This window comes from Simochromis diagramma, unplaced genomic scaffold (genome assembly GCF_900408965.1).
Source record: "Simochromis diagramma unplaced genomic scaffold, fSimDia1.1 OVJJ01000091.1, whole genome shotgun sequence".
Taxonomy (NCBI): domain Eukaryota; kingdom Metazoa; phylum Chordata; class Actinopteri; order Cichliformes; family Cichlidae; genus Simochromis; species Simochromis diagramma.
The window spans coordinates 2,524,642-2,550,848 of NW_024386901.1; the positions used below are offsets into that span (position 1 = coordinate 2,524,642).

General features: G+C 42.2%; 2 protein-coding genes across 6 annotated transcripts in view; one reads left to right on the plus strand and one right to left on the minus strand.

Moving 5' to 3' along the window:
- Positions 1 to 2,614, minus strand: part of pdia5 (protein disulfide isomerase family A, member 5) — an 80,707-nt gene extending 78,093 nt beyond the window's left edge. The window contains exon 1 of the mRNA XM_040034789.1: positions 2,474 to 2,614. Coding sequence (XP_039890723.1) covers positions 2,474 to 2,599 — 126 coding nt within the window. The 5' untranslated portion in view covers positions 2,600 to 2,614. The remainder of the gene's footprint in view (positions 1 to 2,473) is intronic.
- A 1,167-nt stretch (positions 2,615 to 3,781) lies between these two features.
- sema5ba (sema domain, seven thrombospondin repeats (type 1 and type 1-like), transmembrane domain (TM) and short cytoplasmic domain, (semaphorin) 5Ba) overlaps positions 3,782 to 26,207 on the plus strand; it is a 183,800-nt gene continuing 161,374 nt past the window's right edge. For all 5 annotated transcript variants that reach the window (XR_005696243.1, XM_040034790.1, XM_040034792.1 and 2 more), the window contains exon 1: positions 3,782 to 3,967. The gene's annotated coding sequence lies outside the window, so the exon portion shown is untranslated. The remainder of the gene's footprint in view (positions 3,968 to 26,207) is intronic.

Here is a 26,207-nt window from a genome sequence, read left to right on the forward strand (position 1 = left end):
ATATCACATATCAGTTTTGATGCCCGGCATCTAGCTTGGTCTGCTTCTACCGGCAGATGATGGAGCCTTCAAAGCTGCTGCTGGATTCACCTGCCGTCATAAAGCACTTATCAGGCCGAATATACTGAAATCTGCCGGTTCTGATGAGGTCCAGTAGACTCAAGGAGTTTAAATTGGGCTGGAAGAGGTCGAAATTGAAGAAATTTGATTTTTGTCCTGTTTTAATAATTAACACCAGCTGAATAAATTGACTCCATGTTTCTGCTGTGGATGTAAATGCTGTAAAATTACAGCAGAGTGTAAGCGCTTGAACAGCACAGTCACTATTTACTCCCAAGAGCTGTGGCACGGTGCCAACGTGTCACAAAGTATCACTGTCAAATGCATATATACAGAGCGTACTGCACGCACGCACACACACACACACCCAATCACCACCCTTGTGTGCGAAAGGCTGCTTCACAACAGGAAGCAGAGCAGGAAAAGGTCTGCATCAGTAACCGTGGTCTAACGTGGCACGAATGTCGCTCTACATTACAGAGCTAGCTCGCTTTTTAGAGCTGAGACAATGAACTGATTACCTGTTTAAAGGGTGCTCGCACACTTTACCTTCTTTATTATGGTACACTTTGCAGGCTTATATTTAATTTAAGATATCTTCCCAGAGTTCCGGGGAGCTATTGTCCTCCATTTATCATCTCTCTGCAAGATGAAAATCAACTGGAGCAGATCAGTGTAGATTTTTCCTGAAGTTATAAATGTTTAAGCAGTTACAGCAGCACATCTGACATCTTAACACACTTTTGTTTAGTCTAACATTTTAGAAGCTGTGTCCCTGTTGTGTGTTTTGGATGTAATTATGTCTACAGAGCGAAGAATCTTCATTTGTCCTTGGGCTCCACACGTGAGTGTCCCAGCAAACTTCACAGACATAAAGCTCTGTGTGACTCCAGGAACACCTACATAGGAGGGCTGTCCTTACTGTTAATGCTTATTTAAGATCATTAATCGCATGGAAACACCAAAGATTCACTTATGCTATGCTAGGGGTGTCAAACATAAAGTCCTGGGGCCAGAATCAGTCCGCTAAAGATTCCAATCTGGCCCACTGGACAGCTTTGGAAAATGTGAAGGAGGGGGTACATTTTTAGACTTTTAACTGTAGTTTCCTATGTTTTACAGCTTTTTCTACTGAGCTCCTCCATTCATGCTACACCAAAGTGAATAATTAATAGACAAACAATTAAATGACAGCAATGTCCTGTTCTTCCACTGTCAACAATAGAAACCTGTGACTTTTACAATGGGCTGACAGTGGGAGGAAGAGGACAATCTGTCAATGAACACAACACAAATTCTCTGTTTTATAATAGAAGGACAGTCTGCACATTAAGCTAAGATCACTTATTCTGTAATTTTACAGACTTAGTTCTTACCACAGCATTTTTTTTTATCATGTAGGAAAAACTGAGATGTACTGCTGAAAGTTCTTCCTTTCCTTATGTTAAAATATCTCGGGGATTAAATGTGTAGCTAAACTTCTTCACACTGACAGACAGAGGAGTTTCACAGGTCTGGCCCACTTAAGATCAAAGTGGGCTGTACGTGGCCCAAAATGTAAAATGAGTTTGGCATCTCTGCTCTGTGAAGGTATTGAGTTCTGTGACAAATTCACAGGCAATTTTCCCCATGATCTCTCATTTTACCGAGCAGGACCAAGTTAGAATCACGAGTTTTCTTATCCTAAATTATAGTGCACAAGAGTCAGCATATTTGCTGTTTGATACAATTAAATTAGGGCACGTGAACAATTTGTGACACGTCACGCCACACGGAGGGAGACTGCACAGCCTACTGTCCTGCTTCCAAAGCGCACTTGAGCTGCATGCTCCCCAACTGCCAGTCAGTGGTCAACAGCCAGACCAGCACTGTGCAAGTCACTTCAGTTTGCAACTTTCAGTTCCACTTAAGAGTGAAAATGAATGGGCAGCTGAGCTGCGACCGTGGAGTGTAAGTCTAACACGCCCGGTGAGTGCACCAAAAGCGGCATGTGCAGCATAAGCTGTGACAGAAAGCTAAGCTATCTGAGGAGCCCCGGTTGTCCGGACTTTACCGGACGGTTTACGGTTTAGAAACATGGGAGGGACCCCGTGTGTGCACATGCGACCGCCGGCCAGACGCCGCTGAGTGCGGGCAGCTACATAAATAAATCCAGTGATAATACCTGCGCCACACACACCGCAGTGCCCCCTTATTATTATTACTAGCTGCTTAAATCTGGGCACCAAGTTCAGTCAAGGGCTGTCAACTTCCCTCCTGCACCTCCTGCACGGACAGGCTAGAAGCCGCGGAGAGGAGGAGCGATTTAGATTTATTTTTAAAAAATAATTTCTCTTCTGTATTGAGGGATGGCACAAACCGGAGCACAGCGACGCACTTTAAATGAAACACACAAGAGGTTCGTGTGACTCACCAGCAACACCAACGTTAACATTTTCGCCTCTCTCATCCGACTCCCGTAGCGATTCCAAGAGGCCATGATGCCGTTGCCACGTCTGGATACGCAGGCGCATTCGCTTTTCCACGGATTCTTGAGCATGGCGCAAGGGTTATTGGGAAATGTAGTCCTGAGCGGGGGAGGCAGCAAAAGTCACGGGGGAGCTATTGCAGCTGCTACCCCCACCCCCCAACACAAACACACACACACACACACAGGTTAGCACCGAGTGTAAGAACTGTAGTCTACGTGGTTTTGTTTTTATCGGACTAATGCAGACATACTGAAGGACAATTAATTACACGAGGGGCTAATTAGTAAATTGGCTTGTGATTGAAAGGATCTTAATTAGCTCTTTATCAATTGGACTTCCACTCCTGAAGAAAAATTGGCTTGATGAAATGTGCTCAACAACATCTGATTTAAGCAACGTTTGGCGCAAGGTGAATAGAATAAAATATAATAGAACAGAATAGATGTGGAGAATTGTAGAAAATTGCGTACAGTGATAACACACTGTATAACGATAAAAAAAAGGGGCCAATCAAACACCCAGTTTAATCCATATACGTCAGTGAAGAGTAGAATAGAATAGAATAGAATAGAGCAGTGATGCTCTATAAACAAATGTTTCTTTCGGCTGTGCCCATCAAGTCTTTTTTGACACTAAAGAAAACACATCTACAGCATAGAATGACAGTGTTTTTAGAATGGACTTTGACTTGCTCTGATGTTATCCTTATCGCCATCTTGAAATTCAGTAGTAAACAAATTGAAAAGTTTTGTTTGTTTGGTTTTACTTGCATGTATTGGTTGTTGCCATTGTAATTGGCCTAAGACATAGTTAAGAATTTCCTGTAAATTTTAGGCTTGTGGAATGTAAATAGACTAGAGTAGTAACAAAACAGAAAAGTGTATAACCATAACTTGTGTTCCCTGTTTAAGCTTCGCTGTTTACTTCCAAAGCAGGGAAACACTCGCATTCCCAGTGGACCTTTATTGCCCGGTTACCCCGACGGCAGGTAGGCTGCTGTTGCATCCCAGACAACAGCACGTAGGGCAAACCTTTCCCAGAAAATCCCTTTGGTCTTTTCTTAACTCGGTGCGGCTGTTTCTGCACTGGACATAGGCAGTGTTGTGACACTCTTCTTGCTCTCCGGGGTGTCCGTGCGTATGTTCCTCCCGATTGCGCTTGCAAATCGGCCTCTTACTCCCCCCCACCCTCCTCACCACCCCCAATCCTCCACTCCTCCCCGCTCTCCCCCAACCCGGTGGTATCGTCCGATGGTAAAGAAGAGAGAGCGCAGTTGTCGGCTGCAGGTCTCTCGGAGAGGAACGCGCAGCGGCTGAGGAAACAAGACTAGAACCCGTCTCTATTCTGGCTCCACAGCTTAAAAACTGCGACTGTGATTCTCTCCTTATCTCTACCTGGCATTCTCATCAACTTAGGGAATACAAACATCTTACAAGGTAAAAGAAAAACCACTTTTCCCTTCTTTTCCACTGCAAAATACCTGGGAGGACTAATACAAAGCACTTTTTGGGTGTGTTGTGCACCAGTTTCCAGCTTGTATCCCGCTTCAGATTTACGAAATGGATTGCAGTTCGACTTTGACTGAGGTGTTTGATTTTTTTTTCATATTAAAGGCAAATCAGCACAATAGCCTGCTGCAGCTTAGCTGACCTGCACAGATAAAATAAATAAGGGACCCTCCATCACTAATGGATTGGCTACTCGAAAGCTTTATTCAGCCATGCTGTGGGGTCCGTTTCTCTCTGGACCATTTTTCTATCAGAGCGGGGTTTGAGCGGTGGGGCTGTGTTTTTATCCTAAATGTCAGACACTTTGCGGATATCCTCTTTTTCCCACTTTAACTGCTTGAGGCGAAGTGATTTGTCCGTTGATATAGCGTGTTATTCAGAGCTGCTCCTTTATGTCTCGCCAGTTTTACTTTCCACTCACGTTTCATCCCAGGATCAGAGGCGCATTTGTGGGCTGCAGGAGCTGGCTGTGCCTGCCACATTAGCACTGCCTCAAACTTACTTTGTGCTGCACGCTGTCCTGTAGTCCCGGTAAGAGGCAAGACGTGGACTTAAAAAGCAACCTTGTTGGGAAACTTGTTCCCGTTGTTAGGAGATATGCTTGGGAAGGAAAGTGCATTTTTTGGGAGATTGTGCGCCTGGTCGGCATTTCTCTTTTTAAATATTTGTGTGCGCGGTAACCCAATTTGGCGGTTCAGAAGTTTAGTGTAAAATCGACCACCCTGTCTTTTCTTTCCGACTATGCAAGTGAATTTTATTGTCTGACTTAAAGACGGCCAATAATGACCTCATTGCTCATCACTTCCGATAACAGATTAACAGCTTTTACGCACGGGTTGAGCAGCCTTGCGCACAACGTTTCGGGTGTTTTGTTCTTTCCCAATCCCAGGAAACGTTAGTGAGGCTAATTCTGCACGAGAACACTCAGAAAATATTCATGAGCTTGTCACTTGGATGAATAGCTTCTCCATTTCTCCCCGATAAAGACACTTCAGATTTGTAATAGTTTAAATTGTAAAGCTGTCCAGGAAAAAGCGCCTGAGGCTGTGGATTTCGAACAAAGAGATACCCTATTATAAAAGAAATAGGTCAATTTCATTTTGCGTAAATTTGAGTTGATTATCCTGAAATGATTTGTCAAGAGCTCCAAAGCGGACCGTGTTGTAGCAGAGCAACAGAGGGCAGTGTTGAGCGGCACTGTACAGCTGTGGCGACACCTTGCCAGGTAACGTCTGCTGTAGAGTTACAGACAATCTGCACGCACACAAGTTTGGTCAAATGAGCACGCAAAGAGACTTTCATGAAGTATTACTTGATTGTTTTTTCTTTTTGTTTTAATCAGTCGATCAAATGCCAAAAGCTTACGCACAAACTTTTATCTGGAGACAGTTCACTGAGAACAGTTTTCAGAGAAATTTAGCGGCTGGAATTTTTAAGGCTTAAAATATTAAATCTTATATCCCCCCCCCCCCCCCCCCCCAACCCCCCCGACCAAATTAATCAAACAGCTTATTCAACTGAAAGCTATTTTCCTGCAACAGCGACTATCATCACTGGGCTCTTGGAAGCTTTTGTGGTGCTGCACTCTATTCATCTGTAGCTTTTTTTTATGTTTTTATTGAGCCCCAGTTGTTCAGTTTCTTCAGCATTGTAAATTAATGTATTATTCATTAACACTCAAATATGCACCATGGCTGGTGTGAGTTTTGGCAAAGGTGATGATATAATCCTTTTTTAATGCAGCTTGTTTTTTTCCCATACAACAGACAAGAAAAAAACATATTTAATATCTGCAATTAGCTACAATTAGTAATCCACTAAAGACAGCTTCATAGTGGTAATTTCCCACTTCCCTTTCTGTGGAATAACAAGGAGCAGCCCCATCACAATCCAGTTATAATTGATCACTTAAACTGCCGTAACAAAAGAATTTCCCAGATATGGGATGAATAAATTTGCCACATCATCTTATTTCATCTCATCTGATCACCAACCCCCCCGTACCCCACATTGGCATAACTATTGCTTTTATTTTGTTCATTCATCAATATGTGTGAAACTACCATATCTCCCTCATCTTTTGATTGATATTCATCCATTTGACAGGTTTTGTTAGGCCCAGATGCTTGTCATATGGATCATTAACGCTTTTGTTATTTGGAGAGCTGTTTTTAGTATCCTGGGTCACTCCATTCAAATGGAAAGTAGGTTTTCATCTTTGATGAATTTATGAGGGCTCTTGACAGGTCCTGGTGGGGCAGAATCAGACCTGCCAAGCAGAAAGAGATCCAAAAAAAATCCCAAACTAACCTCCCTGCGACCTATCCCCCTCCAGCTATCCTCTTAGAACTACTCTACGTTCACTTTCCCCTTCTTTCTCATTTTCCATGTAGCTACAGCGTGTGGAAGTGTTTTGTTTTCCCAATGTTATCCAGGGGTCATGTATCTCCATGGCATCTAATGGCGACATAAATAATTCATTTCCATTACCAAATATGATAGGTGTGGAATAGACGAGCTGGCGGCCTTTTCATCAGATTTTTAATGATGCATATTTAGACGGGGCCAAGTGAGATATTTCTGTTGTCGGGCATCATTTGAGATGCGGTGAACAGATATGAAAGTTTAATGCCCGGAGAACTTGATCTGTCCTCTCCTCCGCCTGACGAGGATGAAACGCTCAATATGGTCTGACCATCGCAGGTGCGCGAGTGTTGCCGTGAGCACGTCTCGTCTAAAGCGATAACAGACGGATACAGATAAGAAGTGTGATTGTGTCGGGTTTGATGCCACTTTCCTCGCGCAGTTACCCTTCATATAGCTCCAGTTGTATAAAGATGGAAAAGGAGCTTGAGGGATAAAAATAACAATAACTCTTGCTGTTGACAGACTGTTTTGTCATTTCAAGGTGTAGGTTTTCACCATCCAAGAAACCAAGGTAGAGAGTGGAAACTGACAGCTTTCACAGAGCGATATCTCTGCTGTTAGTCTGTCATTCAGCTGTTTGACTTTTCATGCACGCCAAACAAGCTGTCCAGGACATCTGCTGCCACCCGTGTGAACCACACCTCACTTCATTTATGCACTCTATCATCTTATGTCTTTTTGGAACCCTGACTTGAGAGTTCCAACAAAAATAAAAACACCCCCAAAACCAAAAACCCATCTCTGCACTTTCAGGAAGGATGCCTTTATGGTTACAAAGTAATGAGTGGTTTGCAGGGGTGCACAATTCTGCCTGTTGGTCCTTATTTTGCACCCCTTTGTGTGTGTATGTGCGTGTCCTTGCTATGTGGAAGTAAAGAAAAGAGATTTTTTACAGTTTTAAAGTGGCCTTCTGGAGCAGGATTCACATGGTAATCAGGTCAGGGTGCACTGAGGAAAAACAAAGCTGTCCAAAAGCAGAGAGAGGGTCCAAAAGACGTGCTGTTTTCTTTCTTTCTTTCTTCATTTTTTTTGTTAAGATATTTCAAGGAGTGTGAAGAGACACATGGAGAGATGCTGCCTTAAAGTGGCTCTGTATATTCAGAACACTGCAGCCACATTGGAGTGTCTGTTGCTCTCTGTTATGTTAATATAACGCCAGATTTGAAATAACAGCGTCAGACACTATGATTTGAGGTGGCAGCCCTCGCCTCAATACTCACCGTGGTCTTTATACTGAGAATACAGAGCTCTGCTGCCTAGTCACCTGAATGTGATTATGTTGTCCCACAGTGCTGACATAAATGTTGCCATTTTCCATTCACACACACAGAGACACACACCGAGGCTCGATTGAGGTCCCGAGCCTCATTTTATTCAAAATGAAATCATTCCTCAGCTATGTGACAACTTAGAGAAACATTCAAATTTTGGCTCAGGCTTGTTTCTTGCTTTTTTTTGTCTTTTTTTTGAGGTTGATGTGAGTGTTTTGTGGCCAATTTTACTGTCAGAAACAAACTGCAGCTTGACAGATGCACTTTGCCTCACCGCCGCAGCAGCACCCTGATGAGAATCTGCATCTGATTTTTTTTAGCTCAGTCTTTTGTTAATGACAGACTCGGTTTGAGGAGGAACGTGTACTTGCAATAAGCAGACAGTTTGAGCCGTCAGCAGAGGGAGGCCGAGCGGTCTGAGCTGGTGGGTGGAAATGAATAATTCCACAGTGTCTGTCTGGGTCCCCTCAGCCTCCCCAGATCTCATTGTTTCTGAATGCAGAGTGTACTTGGCGTGGCCTTCACTCACGCTGTCTGGCTGTTTGTAACCTGGCCTTTCTCTGCATTGACAGACAACCTCGTTGTCTGTGAAATCCGGTACGGCAGCAACGTCTCTGCCCCCTGTCTGCAACCCTGCTAATTAAAGCTTGATGCGACCCAACAGTCTCAATTTGTCTGCGGAACGTTATCATCATTGTTTCCTCCTCTGCTATTTACAAACAAGGAGAATAGAGATAAAAATGGAAAGCCTGTCAAGCAGGAGGGGAAACTTGATTTTTTTGAAGCTTTAAATGATTATTGGAGTTTAAAATTAGCATGCAAGAGATTATTCTTTTCTTATTTTCCATATGTGAGAATTTGCTGCTTAGCTTGTTGGCTGAAACATTTAAACTTTGGTCTTGGGGAGCTAGTGATGAACAGCCTCCACATTTTCTAAGAATTTCCAGATGAAAAGGATTAATTGGTTAATAAAAATTAATAATTATTTAATAATAAAAAAAACAATTAATAACAGGTGTGATTTGAATAAAGGTGACTCTCAAACTTGCACTCTGTTCCTCATTTGGAGGGCAGCTTTTAAACTGGATGTGCATTCTTCCCAACATGAGAATATTCTGGGATTTCTGTCTTTTTCCACACGTTCTCATTGTTACCCATCTTGGCCATTAGACGAGGTGTGCGAGAACGCGCGTCGTGAGCGAGCGTGCGCTCATACGCGCATGTGTGCATGTCTGAGCAATTTGATTTTTCTCTTTGTGTGCATGCGAAGCGGACGTGAAGGCATGTGCCTTTTCTCTCCCATCCCTCCTCCGTTCAGCCTCGGCAAGGTCTGAGCAAAGCCGGAATAAAAGGGGAGCGAGAGGAGGAGAAAGTACTCCCACAGTTGATTTGACTATTGTGAGGGGGAGGAACACTATTTCCATTGATGCTCTGGATGCACGGCTCAAACCCCCAGAAGCTTTAGGAAGGGAGCTCATTCAAGGCTTGGTGTGACCCAGAGGACTGATTTGGAAGATGGGTGTTGAGCCCTTTGTGGGGACGGTGGGAACATTGTTCCCATTCCACCGCTTTAATACTACTGTGAACCACTGGCTCTGTGAGATGGATGGGCTCTCAGGTTGTCTGTTTTCACTCTAAAGACACTGGAGAGGTCTTTTATAGTGGAAGTTTCTTGAATCTTCCAAGTCAAAGAGATTGTTTCTGCAGTTTCTAGATAGAATATATTAGATTTTTGTGTTTGTTTTGGGGTGTTTTTCTGTAAAAAAAAAGGAAAATGTTGTAATTTGGAAAAGTAATTTAAGGATCTCCTCTCTTTGCTCTCAGAGGAAGCATAGTTGAGCGACAAATCATTAACAGATCTGGCCATTGTTCAAAGGTAAAATCACATATATTTACCTTTGATTTTTGCCATAGCTGCAAAGAAGAAAGAACAGGATGCTGTACCTCTGCAAAAACCCCAAGCCCCAAGCCTCCTCCTGCAAGTCAAGTCAGTCCGCATGAAATAGTTCAAGAAATCATAAATCACAATTTTGCTTTTGCTTTGAAACCTGTACACATTTCCGCCTCTGTTATAACCTTTGATTTAAGGACAAAAGCTGACCTTCAAAAACTGAAACAAACAAACAAACTTAGAACAGGGCATCAGACGGCAATGATTTCCTTTCTGAATTCCTTTGGCTGAAGCAAGTAGTTTGATTTGATGGGGTGGCTGTAGCTCAGGTAGTAGAGCAGGTCATGTGCTAACTGGAAGTCTGCACCAGTCTGCATGGCAAAAATCCTTGGGCAAGATACTAACCCCAGGTTGCTTTCCAATGCATTCATCGGAGTGTGAATGTTAGTTCGGTAGCACTGAAAACCTAGAAAAGTGCTTGTGAGAACGGGTGTGATTGGGTGAATGAACAAGTTGTATAAAACACTTTGAGTGCTCATCGTAGAAATGCGCTAAATAAGAACATTTAACATTTACCATTGCTTAAACCTTCCAGATGGTATTGAGTATGTAAGAGCACTTGTTTTGAATGTCTGAGTTTATCTGGCATTACTCAGAGTGGATTTGGACTTTTTTAATACAATGCAGAAAGCATATTGTTAAATCAACAGATGGCAGGTCTCTACTTCACTGGTAACCTGACGTGCCACTGAACCAGCTAGGAAGTTGTTACCAGTTTTCCAAATAGGTTACATGTAAGCTGTTTGGAAAACGAGCAGCATTTTTCATTAAATAATTAGCACATTATTGCACGAGACATTTGATTAACACCACATACCAAAACGTCATCGAATAAGATCGGCGAATTACACAAAAGGTGTAAAGAAGTAAAACCTGTCGCAGTCTGAGGGGCTTCAGAAAGACGTTTGTGATTCCAGGTCTATGCAACAAAAACAAAACTGTGTATAACTGACATCATCTTCATTTCCAAAAGACATTTGTCAAGTGACTGGATGAACCATCTATCTATTTAAACACCCAGGAGAAGAAGGCGAGCACTTCCCTTTATGTTGTTGATTGAACCGCAGCTCTCATGATCGCGATCTATCGAATCGTGCGAGAATTCAGCTGCCTTACAAGGTGACTTTACTGCAGTGAATGAACGCCATTCTTTCTCAACAGCCCCTTCACTTGTTTGTTTCCATGTAGGCGTTGAAGAGCACTGTCTGAAAAGTTGCTGCGCGCTTTCCTGTAGGTGTTTCTTTGAACCGAGATCTGGTAAAAAAGCAAAGCCTGAGCATGATAATATGTATTTTCATTCCTCTATGGAAGCATCTGGATTGCTACGTTTTGCCGTATAGAAATTCAGGTATGTGGAGCAAAATATAAATACAATGGAAATTGGTTCTCTGTAACCTGACCTAAGCTTGAATGCACAAAGCATAAATAAATCACGTTGAGGTCGACAGAAGTGCTGGTATTTTTCATTCATACACTTTAAACATTAGATTATACGACTAGGAGTCTATAAAAACTACACTTGGCTGTATAAAGTGTTCAGATATTGTTAAGTGGCTTCATCAAACTCATACTTTTGCTTTCGAGTCGTCAACATTCCTCTCAGGGATCTCAGGGCTTCAGGTATTTTGCTTCAAAAAGACCCATTGTGTGCAGCTTTTAGAAACCTCTCCTAATAGACTAAGGCTCATTTTTACCCTGTAAAATGATTATATCTCTCCAAATGGAGTCATACGGTGAGATCTAAACTCCTTTCTCTGTGAAGTAATAGGTTTGAAGAAGGCAGTGCAAACAAGGCTTAAACTGATATGCAGAGGCAACTCATGCACTACTCATCTAGCTTTTTATTTACACGCTGACAGGAAATGGAATGACGATATACATTATTTGTTTTTGTTTGAGACTATTTGGCATGCTAAGAAGCTGCCATTATTCAGTATGTGACTTCAATAGTACCAGGCGCTTTGGAGACTATCAGATAAAGCTGCTGAGAATTCCTGATGTGTTTACTTGACATTCGTTTGCAGTATTTTAGATTTTTATCAGCAGCCTCTGATAGGTTGTAGAACTGGCTCATTAGAAAGCGCAGCACATGCATCTCTGCCGGTCAGCAATCTGGCGTTTGTGAGCGCGCCTGTTTGTTTGTTTGAGTATCCATGTGTTTGTGTCCGAACATATGCGTGTCGGCTTCTGTTGTGTACATTTGCAGTAATGGCTAGAAAATCAGCAGCAGTTAGTGAAAGCGGGCAGCTGCTCTCCGATTATACTGTTACCCACATCCCCACATTCACGTAGCATGTATAATTGGACAACCACATGTCAGGATGCGATGTGCAGCATGAGCCTAATGATTTTGCAGCACTAAATACGATTCAGTGGCGTTGTCCTTCTTCCAGATAATGGCTTGAAATCTAATGCAAGTGGAGAGTAGAGAATGACAGAGTTGTCCTGGGATCCTGAGAGCGCTGTGGGATAGTTGTCATCATTTTTATGAGTCTATGATGTATGAAGGTTGAAAAAGTCCTTATTATTGTACAGGAACAGTGAAAATATGGTTAATATTAGGCTGCCATGATGTTACGTGCCGTGTAAGCACCCAATCTTTCCTCCCACAAATACCTGAAACATTTCAAATAATTTCCAGAACAAAGAATAGAGGACAGTGGAAACAAAAGCACAACTTTTCACTTGTAGCAACAGCTTTAGAAGGACAAAAGAGAGGACGTAGAGGAAACTCCTCCCTGGGAATTTCGAATGTGTTTTTCTTTTCATAAAAGGAAATAACATTTTACAGAAAGGTGGGAACATTATGAATAACCAATTGACATACTGGTGATATCATCGCAGCATATCTATATAAAAAGTAAATAGGGACAGAGTGTTAACATTGTATGTCCATGGGAGAGCACGCTGCAGCTTCCCAGCTGGTAACACATGCTAGGAATGCCACAAACACAACAACCAGCTGATCGAGCCAGGAAGAGCACAAACAGGTACATAAATAACTACACGTGAAAGTTTATGTCTTGTGTGTCTAAAAGAAAAAAAACATATCAGCCAATATATTTGAATATCAGATTTTTAAACTGCCAAATATCGGTATCAGTCTTAATAATCCTATATCAGCTGGGCTCTGCTTTGCTGCTTTGAACTAGTGGATAATGCCAGGTCGACAACTCCAAAGCCAAGTATAGCTCCAGTAAGATCAAATGCGCTGAAGTGCACTGACACAGAGATCCCACATGGTGTTTTTTGTTGCTTTTTGATGTCTACTTTGTCACGCTGTTCGCCCTTTGTTTTTTTCTGATTTCCCTTTAGTGTGACAAGTTCACATTTCCCCATCTAAATGTTTTATGCAGTTTGTATTATCGCTGCCCTGACCAGATAACAAGAGGCATGCGTGTTGAATAATTACTTATCTCCTCAGGTACCACAGTGAAATCCACAAAAAAAACCCTTTTGTTACCTAATCTTCACAGCTGCGTTATTCTTCTTCTCAATCCAAAACAATCCACGCCTGCTGTCAGCCTTCTCCAGAAAATCAGCATATATAGACGTGTACTTTTGCAAGACGCAGCACGGTTCTGACAAAGGGAAGCAACAACAGAGAGCATATACACTTATTTTGTGTGGCAGCTATAGACCTATTTCACATCTGAGGTGTCAAAACATTTCAGCTTTTTCAGGGAGAATCCGATCAGGCTATTATTCATTGTCTGCGTCTGTTTTCTTTTGTTTTTTTCCCTGTCTATTTGACCTGCGTAGCAATGAGCACTCAGCAATACTCCAGCTTAACCTGACAGACTTTCAGGAGAAATTATTCTGCCATGTCTTTTGACCTTTTTGTGTGGCTCTTGCCAGAAATCTCTTGGTTTTAAGCCAACAGGCAGACCGGAATTTGTTCTTTTTCTCCGCCAAAGTGGCTGATTTGTGATTCATGCTGCGTGCGAGCTGTATACGCTCAATTCTGGATATGAGGCTGACAGGGGAATAGTGCTGCAAGACTGTAGCCTTAATTAAGGACTCATTAGCTAACAGGTGCTGAACACTGAGAACATATACAAGCACAGGCCTGAAATGAGCGAAACAGTAAGTACTGCGAGTGCAGGCACTTCAGATTGTGACCACGATCCTTATTTGAAGCTGAACATTGAACAAAGGTTGCTGTCTTTGGCCAATGACAAGTCTGACGGGCAAGTCAACAAAGTGGAACAGAAAGCACGACGCGTCTACGCTCTGCCCCCCCTGGCTTTAAGTGTTCAATCATAAACACATTTTTGTGCCACACTACCTCTACAGCACTGCTGAGTCGGGTTAGCTTTGGTTACTATGGCGATAGAAGTGGCTCTCGGTGGGGGCAGGAGGGTCTGCTTGAGACTGAAGCAGAAAGAGAGGAGTGTGACAGTGATTAATGTCCTGGCAGAAACAGAGACGGTCAACTCTCAGAGCCCCGTTGTCACCATCAGAGTATTAAAAAGCACGCCGCGCCCAGCACCTCGTCTCAAAAGCACCAGAATGGCTGGAGGTTTAATCACAGTCATGTGAATTATTTATTACATAAAAATCTATTACTTTTTGACTTGGTGGATGAAAGCGAGAGTAAATTGAAATGTTGGATTAAGCCAAGAAGGAAATGAGATTCACCTGCGTGTCTCCTAAAATCAATCCTCTCCATCCTGCTGATTAATGGCAGAACATTTGTCTCAGCATCTTGCACCGAGGTAAATGCATCTTATTCCAAAAACATCAAACAAGTCGAAGTGGCCTTTTTTTCCAACCTCCAGGTGGCGAGGGGAGAAGGGGCTACTGTTGAGTCACATGGCTCTCCGATTACCGTGCAGCCTGTTAACAAGGAAGCGAAGTGATGGAAGACCGTGGGCCAAGCGTCTGCATGATAGAGATAAGCGGCCAACTGGGCATCCTCTATCCACCACCGCATCCAACCCCTCCACCCCCAACAAGAACACTCAGGAAATACTATGCCTGGATATTTAACCAGCAGGGTTCAATGATGGAAAAACTTTAGTATGTGGCTATATTTGCACAAAAAACCCCACTCACGTGCACGAACCCTCCTTGTATTGGACACACTTTTGTATGGGAAAAAACTCTTAAAGCTTTGTCACGGTGACTGTCCCTCTTTCATGTGGCCCACCTGGATGCTTAGGCCAATTAGAGCTCCTTTTCAGGATCTTGTTCTCTTCTCGGGATTTTGCACATCACTGCACTTTTCCTTCCTCTGCTTCTTTTTACTCCACCAACCCGCTGCAACACTGTGGCTGAAATCCTCTGTCGGGCCACTGTACTGCCCAGTGTGTGAGCGTCACGCACTGCTGTTAATCTCCTCCAGTAACCTTTGCACCTGGAATCCATGTCCACCACCTACAGACATTTTTTGCTCTCTGTTACCTGACCCTCTGGGTTTCCATCTCATGTTGGTTACAGTGCAGTGACAGTACAGTGCTTGTGTGAGACCTTTTTAAAAGGCACAAAGAAGTGGCTCCACATATATAGGCAGTATTTCAAGAGATAACATAACCTTGCCATCTTCCCCAAACCTACAATGCTTAATAAACTTATTAGGCCACCACCCGATGCAAGGTTTATGTTTAAATTAACAGTATTTCTGCAATGGTTAATCCACCAGCATGTGCAACCTCTTTAATCCAAATAATGTTTTTAACTCTAAATGATAATTATTGCTGTTATTTATGAATTTTCACATGTACAGTCTTAGAAAAAAGCAGAAAAAATAGTAAAGCACAGCATTGTCTGCCAAATTACTGTAATTTATGTGCGTTTCTAAACACGTGTGTCAGATAGTTTTATTTGCGTTCGCCTGTGTTTCTGACAGGTGCTCTAATAAATTTGTTTAAGCACTGTATAGCTTCTTCAATGGACTCCAGTGCAATAAATGGGAGGCTGGGTTTTAGGTTTTTAATTTCTGTTTACAAAAGGCTTAAGAAACACAGCAGGAAAGCAGTGGAGCACTTTCTAGCTATGTGTAAATCAGATGGTGGAAGTTTGATGGCAGAGTAAATGTCTGCCCCCACTCACAGCAGATTGCTCTTGCTAGTGTTGGCCAGCAGCCCCATTCATCACCCGCCATGAGCGGTTTTCTTTTAAGTATGGCTCAGGTCCCAGTGGAGGTCTTGAATGTGTGGCGTCCCTCTGAATGCTAAATGTATTGTTAAACAGACATTTGGAGCAAGGACTGAGAACACCTCATTTATTTATCTATGTGTGCTCTCATTTATGTCTCAGCTCTCAGATTTCTTTTTAACTCTTTCGCCCATAAAGACAACATTTGACGACCTCCCCTGTACTCACAATAACAAGTACTAAAACCTCAGTGTATATTAATAAAGATGTGGTTTGACGACTGTTAGATTACTCTCAGTAACTCTGTAAGCAGGCCTAAAATATGACAGAAGCCACTCAATTTAGACAAGAGCTTCAAGGGTTACTCCTAGTAGATTTTCAAGGGGTAAAGAGTTAAATTCATTTAAGACCTTCACTTACTAGCATTTAGACTTTTTAGCCACTGACTGTATATAAAATAATCACATAACCATCACGATGTTTTCTGGACTGGATTTGTGTGTTTTAAGAAATATTTGGACGAGGATGACGTAATAAGCTATTGCTAGCTAGCTTGCTTGGTTAGCAAGTTGCACACATTAACTGTATGCAAAGCACAAACACAGACACAGATACAGATACTTGCCACTTAGCTGTCAGTCCTACACACAAAGGAGAAAATTGTGTATTTCCTGACCAGTTTCAGGGAGTTGGTGTCAGTCACTGTGAAACTGATAGCTAAAGCCTACAGACCTAGAGACCAGTCATGCACGGCTAGACCCTGGCCTAGGCGTGCATGACTAGTCCTGCCTAGACTGGTTTAAGCGCAGGCTTTTGGCAGTCGCTAGCATAAAACTGGCGATACACCAAAAAATGTCCTCGCCATTGCTTTAGTTGCACACAGGTTGCTGTGGTCGCCAGTTTGCATGGAAGTAAAACATGCATGTTTTTCGAAATGTGTTGACTGCAGCATTAAAGCATTAAAGTTTACTTTAAGGTAAAATCTTCTCTATTTCTGGAGGCGAGTGTTTGCAGACAAGCTGGAATTTGCCATTAGTTGTCAGCCACATGTCACATTTTTCATTAAATAGAGCCTCAAGCTCAGGTGTCATCATGTGGCAAAGATGTATAGTGTCAGTAAGGAGATAAAATGTGGCTTATATCTGAAAAAAACAAAACAAAAACATATTGAAGGATTGTTTGCTGAGATAAAAACATGTTAATACCTAGAATGAATATCAGCAGCACCAGTGAAAAAGACTGAGGAGTGCAACTTAAAAAAAAAACAAAAAAACAAAGCAGTAACACGAGGGAATGATTTTAGATTTAGGCCAACATGCATATCCTAAACAACTGAAGGTGGTCCTCCTTGGGCTCTCGCACTCTGAGGCCTCTGGATGTCTGGAGCCTGGATCTCCTCCATGCCTGCTTCATGCCCTGGGGGCGGGGCTATGGCTCTCTACATCCTCTAGCAGACCGTTACATGGGGAAACCTTTTGAATACAAGCGCGCTGATCCACACAGGTGTGCACACGGGTGTTCACTGTTCATAGACATAAACTACACCTCATAGGCTGCTATTTCCAAGCACATTGTGCGCTGTCGGTCCTGCTTGCTACACAACAACATTCAATATTTAGTATTTACTGCTGTTTACACTTAGCTAGATTAACGTGATGGTGTTGTGTTTAGTATGTTGCTGTTTTTTTTGCTTGTTTTCTCTTCTTTTTTTCCCTCGTCTTTCTCTTTTTAAATGCCCTTTCTCACTGTCCCTCTTCCCTTCTGTTTTTCTTTTCCTTCATCTTTCGCTCTCCCTTTCCTATCCCTCAGTCATGTCTGTCCCGTCTGTAACAACTGAAAATAAAATAAAATAAATAATAACAACAAAGGTCGATCAAATGGACCAATACGGCGAGGCCGTGATGATCCATTTGGCAAAGTAAATCCATTGGGTCTCCTTGTTGGTCTTCAGACAACAATTCTGACAGCTAAAGAACCAAATGGGACAGGCAAAAAGCCAATAAAAAAACAAGCGAAGGAATAAAATGCATAAACAAATTATGCTGTGAGGTATTCCCGTCACATTTTTCTCTGTCATAATGCCCTGCTTGTCCCTCCTCATTCTAATGTGTCCTTGTAGTACCTTAAACTATATCAATGTCCAGAGATGTGACCTTGTTATTTCTGTGCCTCCTCTCAGCTGCACTGAATCTAATTTACATCTAACCCACAAGGCTTTATTTACTTGATTACACTACAGTGGTTTGGTCTGTTAACACCAACCTGGCTGGGTGAATGGCGGGATGGTGATGGAGGCAGGCAGATGAATACTTACATCACGTCACTGCAACAGCACTGGCAATTACCACAGGGTCAGACAAGCCTGTGTGTGTTGTTTAGACACATGCTGCTCTCTCATTTTCTGTGGTGCTCTGGTTTCGCCTCTCATTCCAGCTCCTGTGAATTATGTCGCCCGTGGGGACATGGGAAAGAAATACTCTTCACACAGCTCTCTCAAACAACTTTTATGCTGCAGACGTGGCTTCTAAAAGTTTTAGAGGCTTTGAGAGACTGTGAGACATGTTGTGATGCGGCAAGCACAATCAACAGACGCAAAGAAGTAGGGCTTGGGCACACAAACTGAATCTCCAAGAGCTCCTGAGATTGCGTTTTCATGGGCAGCAGTGCAAAATGCAAAAAGGCCTGGCAAAAGTTGAATAGAAAGAGGAGGGTGTGGTGACTTACAACCTCCTCAAGCAAAGAAATGTTTGTCCAAAAGTCTGAACGTTTGCAGCTTTGCCTGATGTCTGGTTGCTGCTGAGTGGGACAATGTAAGCACACATCACCACAGATTCTGTGCCAAAGACAGATGTTGGGCTTTTAGTTAAGCCTTACAGTGACAGGAGAAATTAATAATGAAATAAAATGTGACAATGTGATACATTTCAATAGTAGAAGATGAGAAACTGTTAGGAAAGTTGGAAAGGAAGCCATGACACTCAGGATTGATGAGGCGCTGTAATCCTAATTGTCCAACATAGGAAACAACAGAAAACCAAGTTATAAGCGGCGGGTCTCAGGTGGTTTTAGTTACTAGCAGAAGCCAGGTGTCTTTTGCACACTCTCAAGCTGCCTGCACTGGTCATGAAGATAGGGTTCTTTGACTCAGACAGCAGGCTGGCGCAGCTCAGAAGCTGTTATTACATGCCCATATCTCAGTTTACACGTGGAAGGGTCTTCTGTATGCAGAGCTCACCCTGAAAGGACAGATTGTTTAGCTATCAGTGTTCGCAATACTCATAACCTGTGGCTTGCAGCAAGTGGAAATGGGTTCATGGCACCAAGGCTGAGTGTATCTTTGGATATGAATTTCTTTAAACTAAAATATCTAAAGTTCAGCAGTGGTTGAAACTCATATGGTTTGGCTGGAATGAAAACTTCTACTACTTCTCCTCTACTCTTTAAAAAAAGTATTTTATTGTTGGGATTATTCTGTTTGGATAAGGCTTCTACATTAATGCTGGAAGACAAGCATGAAGATGTGATTGTAATAACCTCCACTCTTCTTGGAACACTTTAATTCTGCAACCTTTCTGCGGGGAAATTAATCCCATTCAGCCGTTCGATCATTACTGTAATCCAACGCTAATGTTGGCTGATAAATCGTGGCTCGCTGAGAGCATTCCAGGTGTTGAATGGGGATCTCTGAGCTCTGTGCAGGCCAGTCGAGTTCCTCTGCAACAAAACTGGGACAAGCATTTCCCTGCGGGCCTGGTTTGGCTTATGTACAGAGGTAATGTGGTGTTCAAACAGGAACACGTCTGGAAAGGCATTACTTAAACATTATATTTATGGACTTTATTTGATTGGGATGAAAGGATTTTTAACCACTGGGCTATTTTCTGTGGTTCGCTGTCCCATGTGTATGAAGTGCATATGTATTAAACATGTGGCATGGTGCAAGATTCCAGTTAACACTCACAGTTGGACTGGAAACTTGTTTCTCTTAGCTTTATTTGCAGCGGAGTAGCCTGCTCCAGTCACCCTCGATGCCCCCTGCTGCTTTGACAGCATGCCCCTGCTGGCAGGATGCCCAGACATCCTTAGCGATTTACAAATCAGCAGTGGTGGCGGCCATGCCCACGCGTCTTTGACTTTGCCGAAGATGTGCTCCTATTCATTAAGGCAGCACAAACGACAGAGGGCTGTTTGTGCTCTGGGGTGCGAGGGATAACCAAGACATAAAACACGAGCCCGTTGGTCAAGGACGGCCAGTTTGTGTTGGCTGGACTTCATTTAACTTTAGGTGTCATTTCTCTGTCCCTCCTGTTTTGTTTCTGCTGCGTTGTGCCTCTCTTCCATGTCGTCATTTGTTTTTGCATGAAGAAAGTAAATGCAGGTAATCTAAATGAGCGTTTTCCAGTGGCCGCATTTTTCTGTGATGGATATTTATTAGCAGGATCCTCCTGGTGCGTCTTCAATTCATTGCCCTTCTGTGATTTGTGTCTTGGATTAGTTTCATTTTGGATGCAATCAAAATCAGATTTTTTTTACAATCGTTCACTGGTAATAAATGCGGCACCCTGGATCTGGAGAAGATTTGAATGGACTAGAATTTTAACTTTTTGTTTTCTCTTGTAATTTCCACAAGCAGCAGGTGTTGCAAACAGAGTCTGAAAGCTAATAGTTTTGAGTATTCAGAAACTCACTTGTAAACTCATATCCTACAAGAATTTGCAAGTTTATGAAGCAGAGCATCAGTGCATCTGTTGTTCAAATCAACCCAACAAAGCATGTGCTCTCCCTTCCTCCCACAGTCCTAGAACGTGCATTGGGTCAGGACAACCGGTGATTCTAAATTGCCCATAGGTGTGAATGTCTGTCTCTATGTGTCAGTCCTGCAACAGGTTGGTAAAATATCCAGGATGTACTCTTTGGCAGCTGGAACCAGCCCCTTCTTGATCCTGAATTAAATAGGTGGAAGAAACTGTGTTCAGTAAACTTTTTTGAATGTTTGCCGTCTTATTAATGGATGTTCTCAGTCATGCTGCCATGACTGAGGAAATGCCATGACAGGAAAAAATTGCAAGAAATCTTGTTTGCCAGCTGGCTGGAGACTTTGTGTGTGAAGTTTCTCCCTGCATCTCCAGCTTGCTCCAACAGTCCAAAGACACGCATGGGTTATGTTAACTGACTTTTGCCCTGTGGGAGCTGCGATCGGCTCTGTAGGCAGTGTATATGTTAAAACTGTCTTCTCTCTGGCTTTCTGTTCCTGTTCTCATCAATGAAATGCTTCTACAACTTTGGAATGCTGAATATTAACAGTATATAGAACAAGGATAATTCTATTAGCTTTCAACAGCGAGATCAGTGCTGTCAAACCCTGATGGAAAATACTTGCTGAATGCTGACAGAGTATTTAATCTTTTCGAATAATTGTTTTAATATTCGACAGTCCAGCAGTGGATACCCATTAAGTTGAAATGTGGACACAAGACCTGTGATCATTTTCCAGGTTTGCATAAAAACTGAAGAAAAAAAAATCACTGTTAAAAGGAGAAAGTAGTTTTTTAGTGGCTAACTTGGAATTATGATGGAAACCTCTTCTGTAACCCATCGAGCTGATATGGTTCCATAATTTCTAAGTACTATAGTTTTAGATCAGTATTAAAAGCCATTATGGTGACATTGTGATGACTGAGGCAGCTCAGATCTGTGATGCAGCAGAATGACCTGGGGTGCTATAAAATATTCTGAAGTAAAAAGACCCTGGCCTGAATCCAGCATCATGGCCCTGCATCTGCTGACAACAGCCATTTGATACTGAGCACAGAGGACAGGACACTGCTCTTTGCTACTGTATACGTGCATGTTTATGTGTTCCCACATACTCCCTGTGATCTAGTGTGGTGACTTTAGCCTCCAGGGACACCCAGACAGCTAGCTGGCACAGGAATGTGACAGAGGCTAAAAGACTTATGCCACCTCAAGCCATCGTCTCCCTCCAATGCCACTTCTCGTTTTTGTCTTTTGTTTTGGTGCCAGACTCTAAATACACCACAGGTGGATGATTTCAAAGCGTACTGTAAAACCCAAGGCTATGAGTGAGGAATCTAAGATGCGCACAACTGACAAAAAGCATTTTTTTCTTTCTTTCTCTTTACTGGCTGATGATAAAGGCATTACTATCCATTCAGCCTGAGTGGAGTGATGCAAAATATGCGCTCTGGAGCTATTGAGAAGCTTTGGTTGTAAAGCATAGTTTATCTTGTTTGTGGTTTTTATGTCTGAATGACCATATTCTTCCTAAATTGCTGCTTTTCTTTGGCTCTGTTGCTGACTGAGTCAAACCCATTTCATGCTTATTGTGATTGCGGTACATCTATCACAGCACATCACTCAGCCTCCATAGCTGTTTGTGGTTTAGTTACACAAACCGCAGTGGCACTTTGTTCAGTGGCTTCTTTATAATCCCTTCACTTAAAGGCTTTCCTTCAGATTTCTATGAATTAATATTAAGACACCTTGAAACAGTTGTATTGAAACTACCCGTAATCACATATTTGAGCTTCAAAGAAGGCTTTCTTAAGCTCAACAACATATCCCAACCTTTAATTTAGCTCTGAGCACTTAAATGTCCAATCAGGTTGGATTTAGTGACTTTAAAACCTTTAATTTAGACAAAATTATATCACAAGAATTAAGAATTAAATAAATGTCAGCCATTAATAAAAAAAAGGTAAGATATTGGCCTAAAAATGTCAATGATCTCACTATTAGATCCTTAGGTTTATAGAAATATTAATGAAATTTTTCACCTATAAAACAAACAAATAACAAATTTATTAAGTAAAGGTTGCAAAACACTGATTGTTTTTTTTTTTGCATAAGAGACACTTGAAACACAGTAGAGGCTGCTGCCCTTTTTACAAGGCCAGAGTGATATTTAGATATTCCAGCAACGACTGCAAGCTCAACCGTCGATTAGAGTGTAAATGATAATCTCATGAGTCAGGAAACACTAATGTTATTGAACCTCCTCTTAAAATTTGCAGCTGCGACAGATTTGATGCAACAGAGAGGAAACACATGCTACATAAATTTTAGCCACACTAACACAGAGAAGCATTTTTTCAGTGGCTGTGCCATGCCCGGCATCCTTCAAAAAACAGCAGCGGCTGCATTTTTATGCTGTAACAGATAGGCCTCGGTCCTGGCACACGGCCCTCCAGGGGAGAAAATGACTTAATTAACACTGCTATATTATCTAAGTAATAGCCACACTAGGTTTTTCCTATGACAGATTGCTGTATATTAACATTTTGGGGCTCTGTTTCTAATTGCTCTCTGTAAAAGCATCCAGTTGTTGGCTGTTAAGTAAGCAGGTTTCGTTACTTACTAACCGGGAAGAAAGAAATGATGCCATATGAATGTTGCTGTTTCAGAGTAAAGACTCTATATGGGCAAAAGTCTCAGCCCACAACCGTTAACCTCTGAGTTCAGGTGTTTTCAGTCCTGTTGAATCAGGTGTGTAAAATCGAGCACCTAGCCGTACGGTCAGCCTTTACACACGTTTGTGAAAGAACATTCGACTGTGGTATTGTAATAGGATGCAACTATTGCAACAAGTGAATTAGTGAAATTTCTTCTTTTTGAAATTTCTTATGCAGACTTAATAATTGCAAAGATCCAAACCTCCTCTGGCATTAACATCAGCACAAGAACTGTGCGCCAGGAGCTTCGTGGCATGGGTTTCCACTAGGGCTGGGCCATATCATAGCATTCACGGTAATACAGGTATAAGGTTAGGCAATGGTAAGAAAATGAAATATCGAGATGGGTAAAATGCGCATGCGCAGTGCCTTTGTTTTCATACGCATGTGGACAAAGCGTGCCGGCGATGGAGAATGAGAAGGGCGAAAGCGGATCGTTGAATGAAACAGATGAACCAGAATTGGTTTGTAAAAATGCTGCAACTTTAGTGGTGTGGAACTGGTTTGGCTTTCGTCCCTCAGATACACACCCAAGCACATTTTTTGGTAGAGTATGCAAGCGGGCCGTTATTACCAAACCGATTTTATGTGGCACACGGCGTTCAAAAATCTGTCAAAAATGTTTTAGTACGACTTTGCTAAGCTACAAACCCGCACCGCTTGATGGATTGTTGGAGCATTAAGGCTACCGTAGGCAGGAGCCTCGCGGAGTGATACGTACTGTGCTTCAACATCTTGTGTGCGTATAACCTCTTTTTAAGTTTTGTGGATATTCTACATGGTTATGCTGAGGATGTGTCGGCCAATTTCCACTGGAAATGCCTTTTGGTTAAACTGTCAGCAAGGAATTTGCATTTGCACTGTTACATTTTTATATAACTTTAATGCAGATAAAAAACAGCTGCTTGTTTAAGTGAAAATACATTGATGGGGATTTTTTTGCACTAATAAAGTTGTGGAGTTGTAAAGTATTTTGTCTAGTGTCAATTATATCGTCAGTTATATCGTTATCGCAAATTTTCAAATGTATATCATGATAAATATTTTTGGCCATATTGCCCTGCCCTAGTTTTATAAGTGGCCCAGCACTTTATCCAGTGCATCTATTCAAGGTTCTTCTTGTCTCCTTCTGAGCCTTTTTTTTGCCTTTTCTGAGAACATTGTTCTTTCCCCTCTTTGGTGCTGTAGACTTTCTACTGTGAGATTCTGTAACTGGTGGCATTGTGAAAACCGGTCTGATCGGGATTGAATCTAAACTATGATGTGCACATTTCATAGCAATTACATTGAGCTAGCAACATTCAGTTTATGATCAAAACCCTTCTATTGCCACTTTAATAACAAGTTGTGTTTGTTTTTAGATTTCAATGTTTTCAGGCACTTTTGAATGACTTTATACCCCGCGTGTCGCCAAGAACCAAGAATTGTTTTGCAGCAGCCTCCTAGATGCCATAAAGTGAAATGAAGCAGAAATTGAATAAGAGTGGTTTTAAAGTTGTTGGAGGCAACACTGGCCTCATTCACGCCAGATTGTATCCCAGCAAGCTTTGATCCGCTGCTTTGAGAGGCTTGACAGAAGAGGGATGCTTAGATCACAACTTTGATTGCTTCACAGAGTTCTGCTTGGAAATGTTCTTTCTTTGCCCGCCTGATGAAACCTGAATTAATAATGTATCACTTGCAAACTACCTTGTGTTGACTCGTGCAGGTTGTGCAGAGGGCACCTTAAGTTTGTTTAAAGTGTTATCAGGAGTAAGTTAGTTATGTTGTGTTAGCTCAAACATTTTGTCAGAGTGGACTGGGAATCAGTTGGAAGCAGGCTTTCAAAACGCACACGACACCCACGCCTATGCACACTCAGACGGTGTAACACGCTTTAGTGCTTCCTTTTATTCCCCCCCTCAGGCCGAGCTCTCTTTGAACCCAAATTAATAGCCTTCTTTACTGCATCACATATAATTTGAACCTGTCTCTCCGTTCTGCAACTCAATCTTAATTGCTAAGTACCTCCATTTCAAGAGTTGTTAAGCAAACTGCGTGTATGACGGATGAGTCTGTGGCAGTAAACACCAAATTACTTCATCAAACGCTCTTTCTGTCTTCCTGGTGCCTTTCAAAAAGTCAGAAACTCTTTGCTGTCGTCCCAGGAGAAGAATTCGATAACAGACAGGGGCATTGGTTACCTGCCACTTTCCTTTTTCTTTAGTTATATCCTCACAGCTCGATGATGAATGGGGGTTTCATTTCTGCACTTTAAAAGATGGATCGGGAGCTTGATTTCTCAGCCCTTTGCATGTTAAACGGTTTAATTCGTGCTCTCTTCCACCCCTCCTTTTCACACTTTCCACATTTATCTCTGTCGTTTGTTCTCCCCTGTTTACTGTGTATCATCCTTTTAATCACAAACTTGCTTTTTAATTCCTGACCATGTCCTATTTTCCTGTCTGTCCGCTATGCCGTTGCTTTTCATTCCTTGCTTGATGTCTCTCTTTTACCAATTTTCTCCTTTTCACTAAGCCACTTTCATTTTTTTTTTTTTTGGCCCTTTCACTCTCTGCTCCAGGTGGGATTTCCATTGATTAAAACCAGACGTAGCCTGCACTTTTGTGTCCAACTGACCAAGCCCAGCTCACTAAGATGAATCACCTGCAGCCCTTTTCTATCAGTCTGCACTCCTTCCACATCCATCCCTGACTCTCGTGGCTGCCGGCTCTAAAATGAAACGAGCCCCAGACTGATTGCGTTTAGGTTAAGGAAACAATAAGCCGTTTTAGTGTGTTTGTGTGGGTATATAAGGGTTTAGTCAATAAAACCATTGGTGCTTGAGGGCCTCTCAGCTTGGATCAGTGTTTTTTGCTTAAATCTCCCCCCAAAATGCGTAAAATCAGTCTTCTCTGTATGAAATATTGAGACGCTGTGAGTTTGAAAGGTTTGGTCCTTCGAGTATG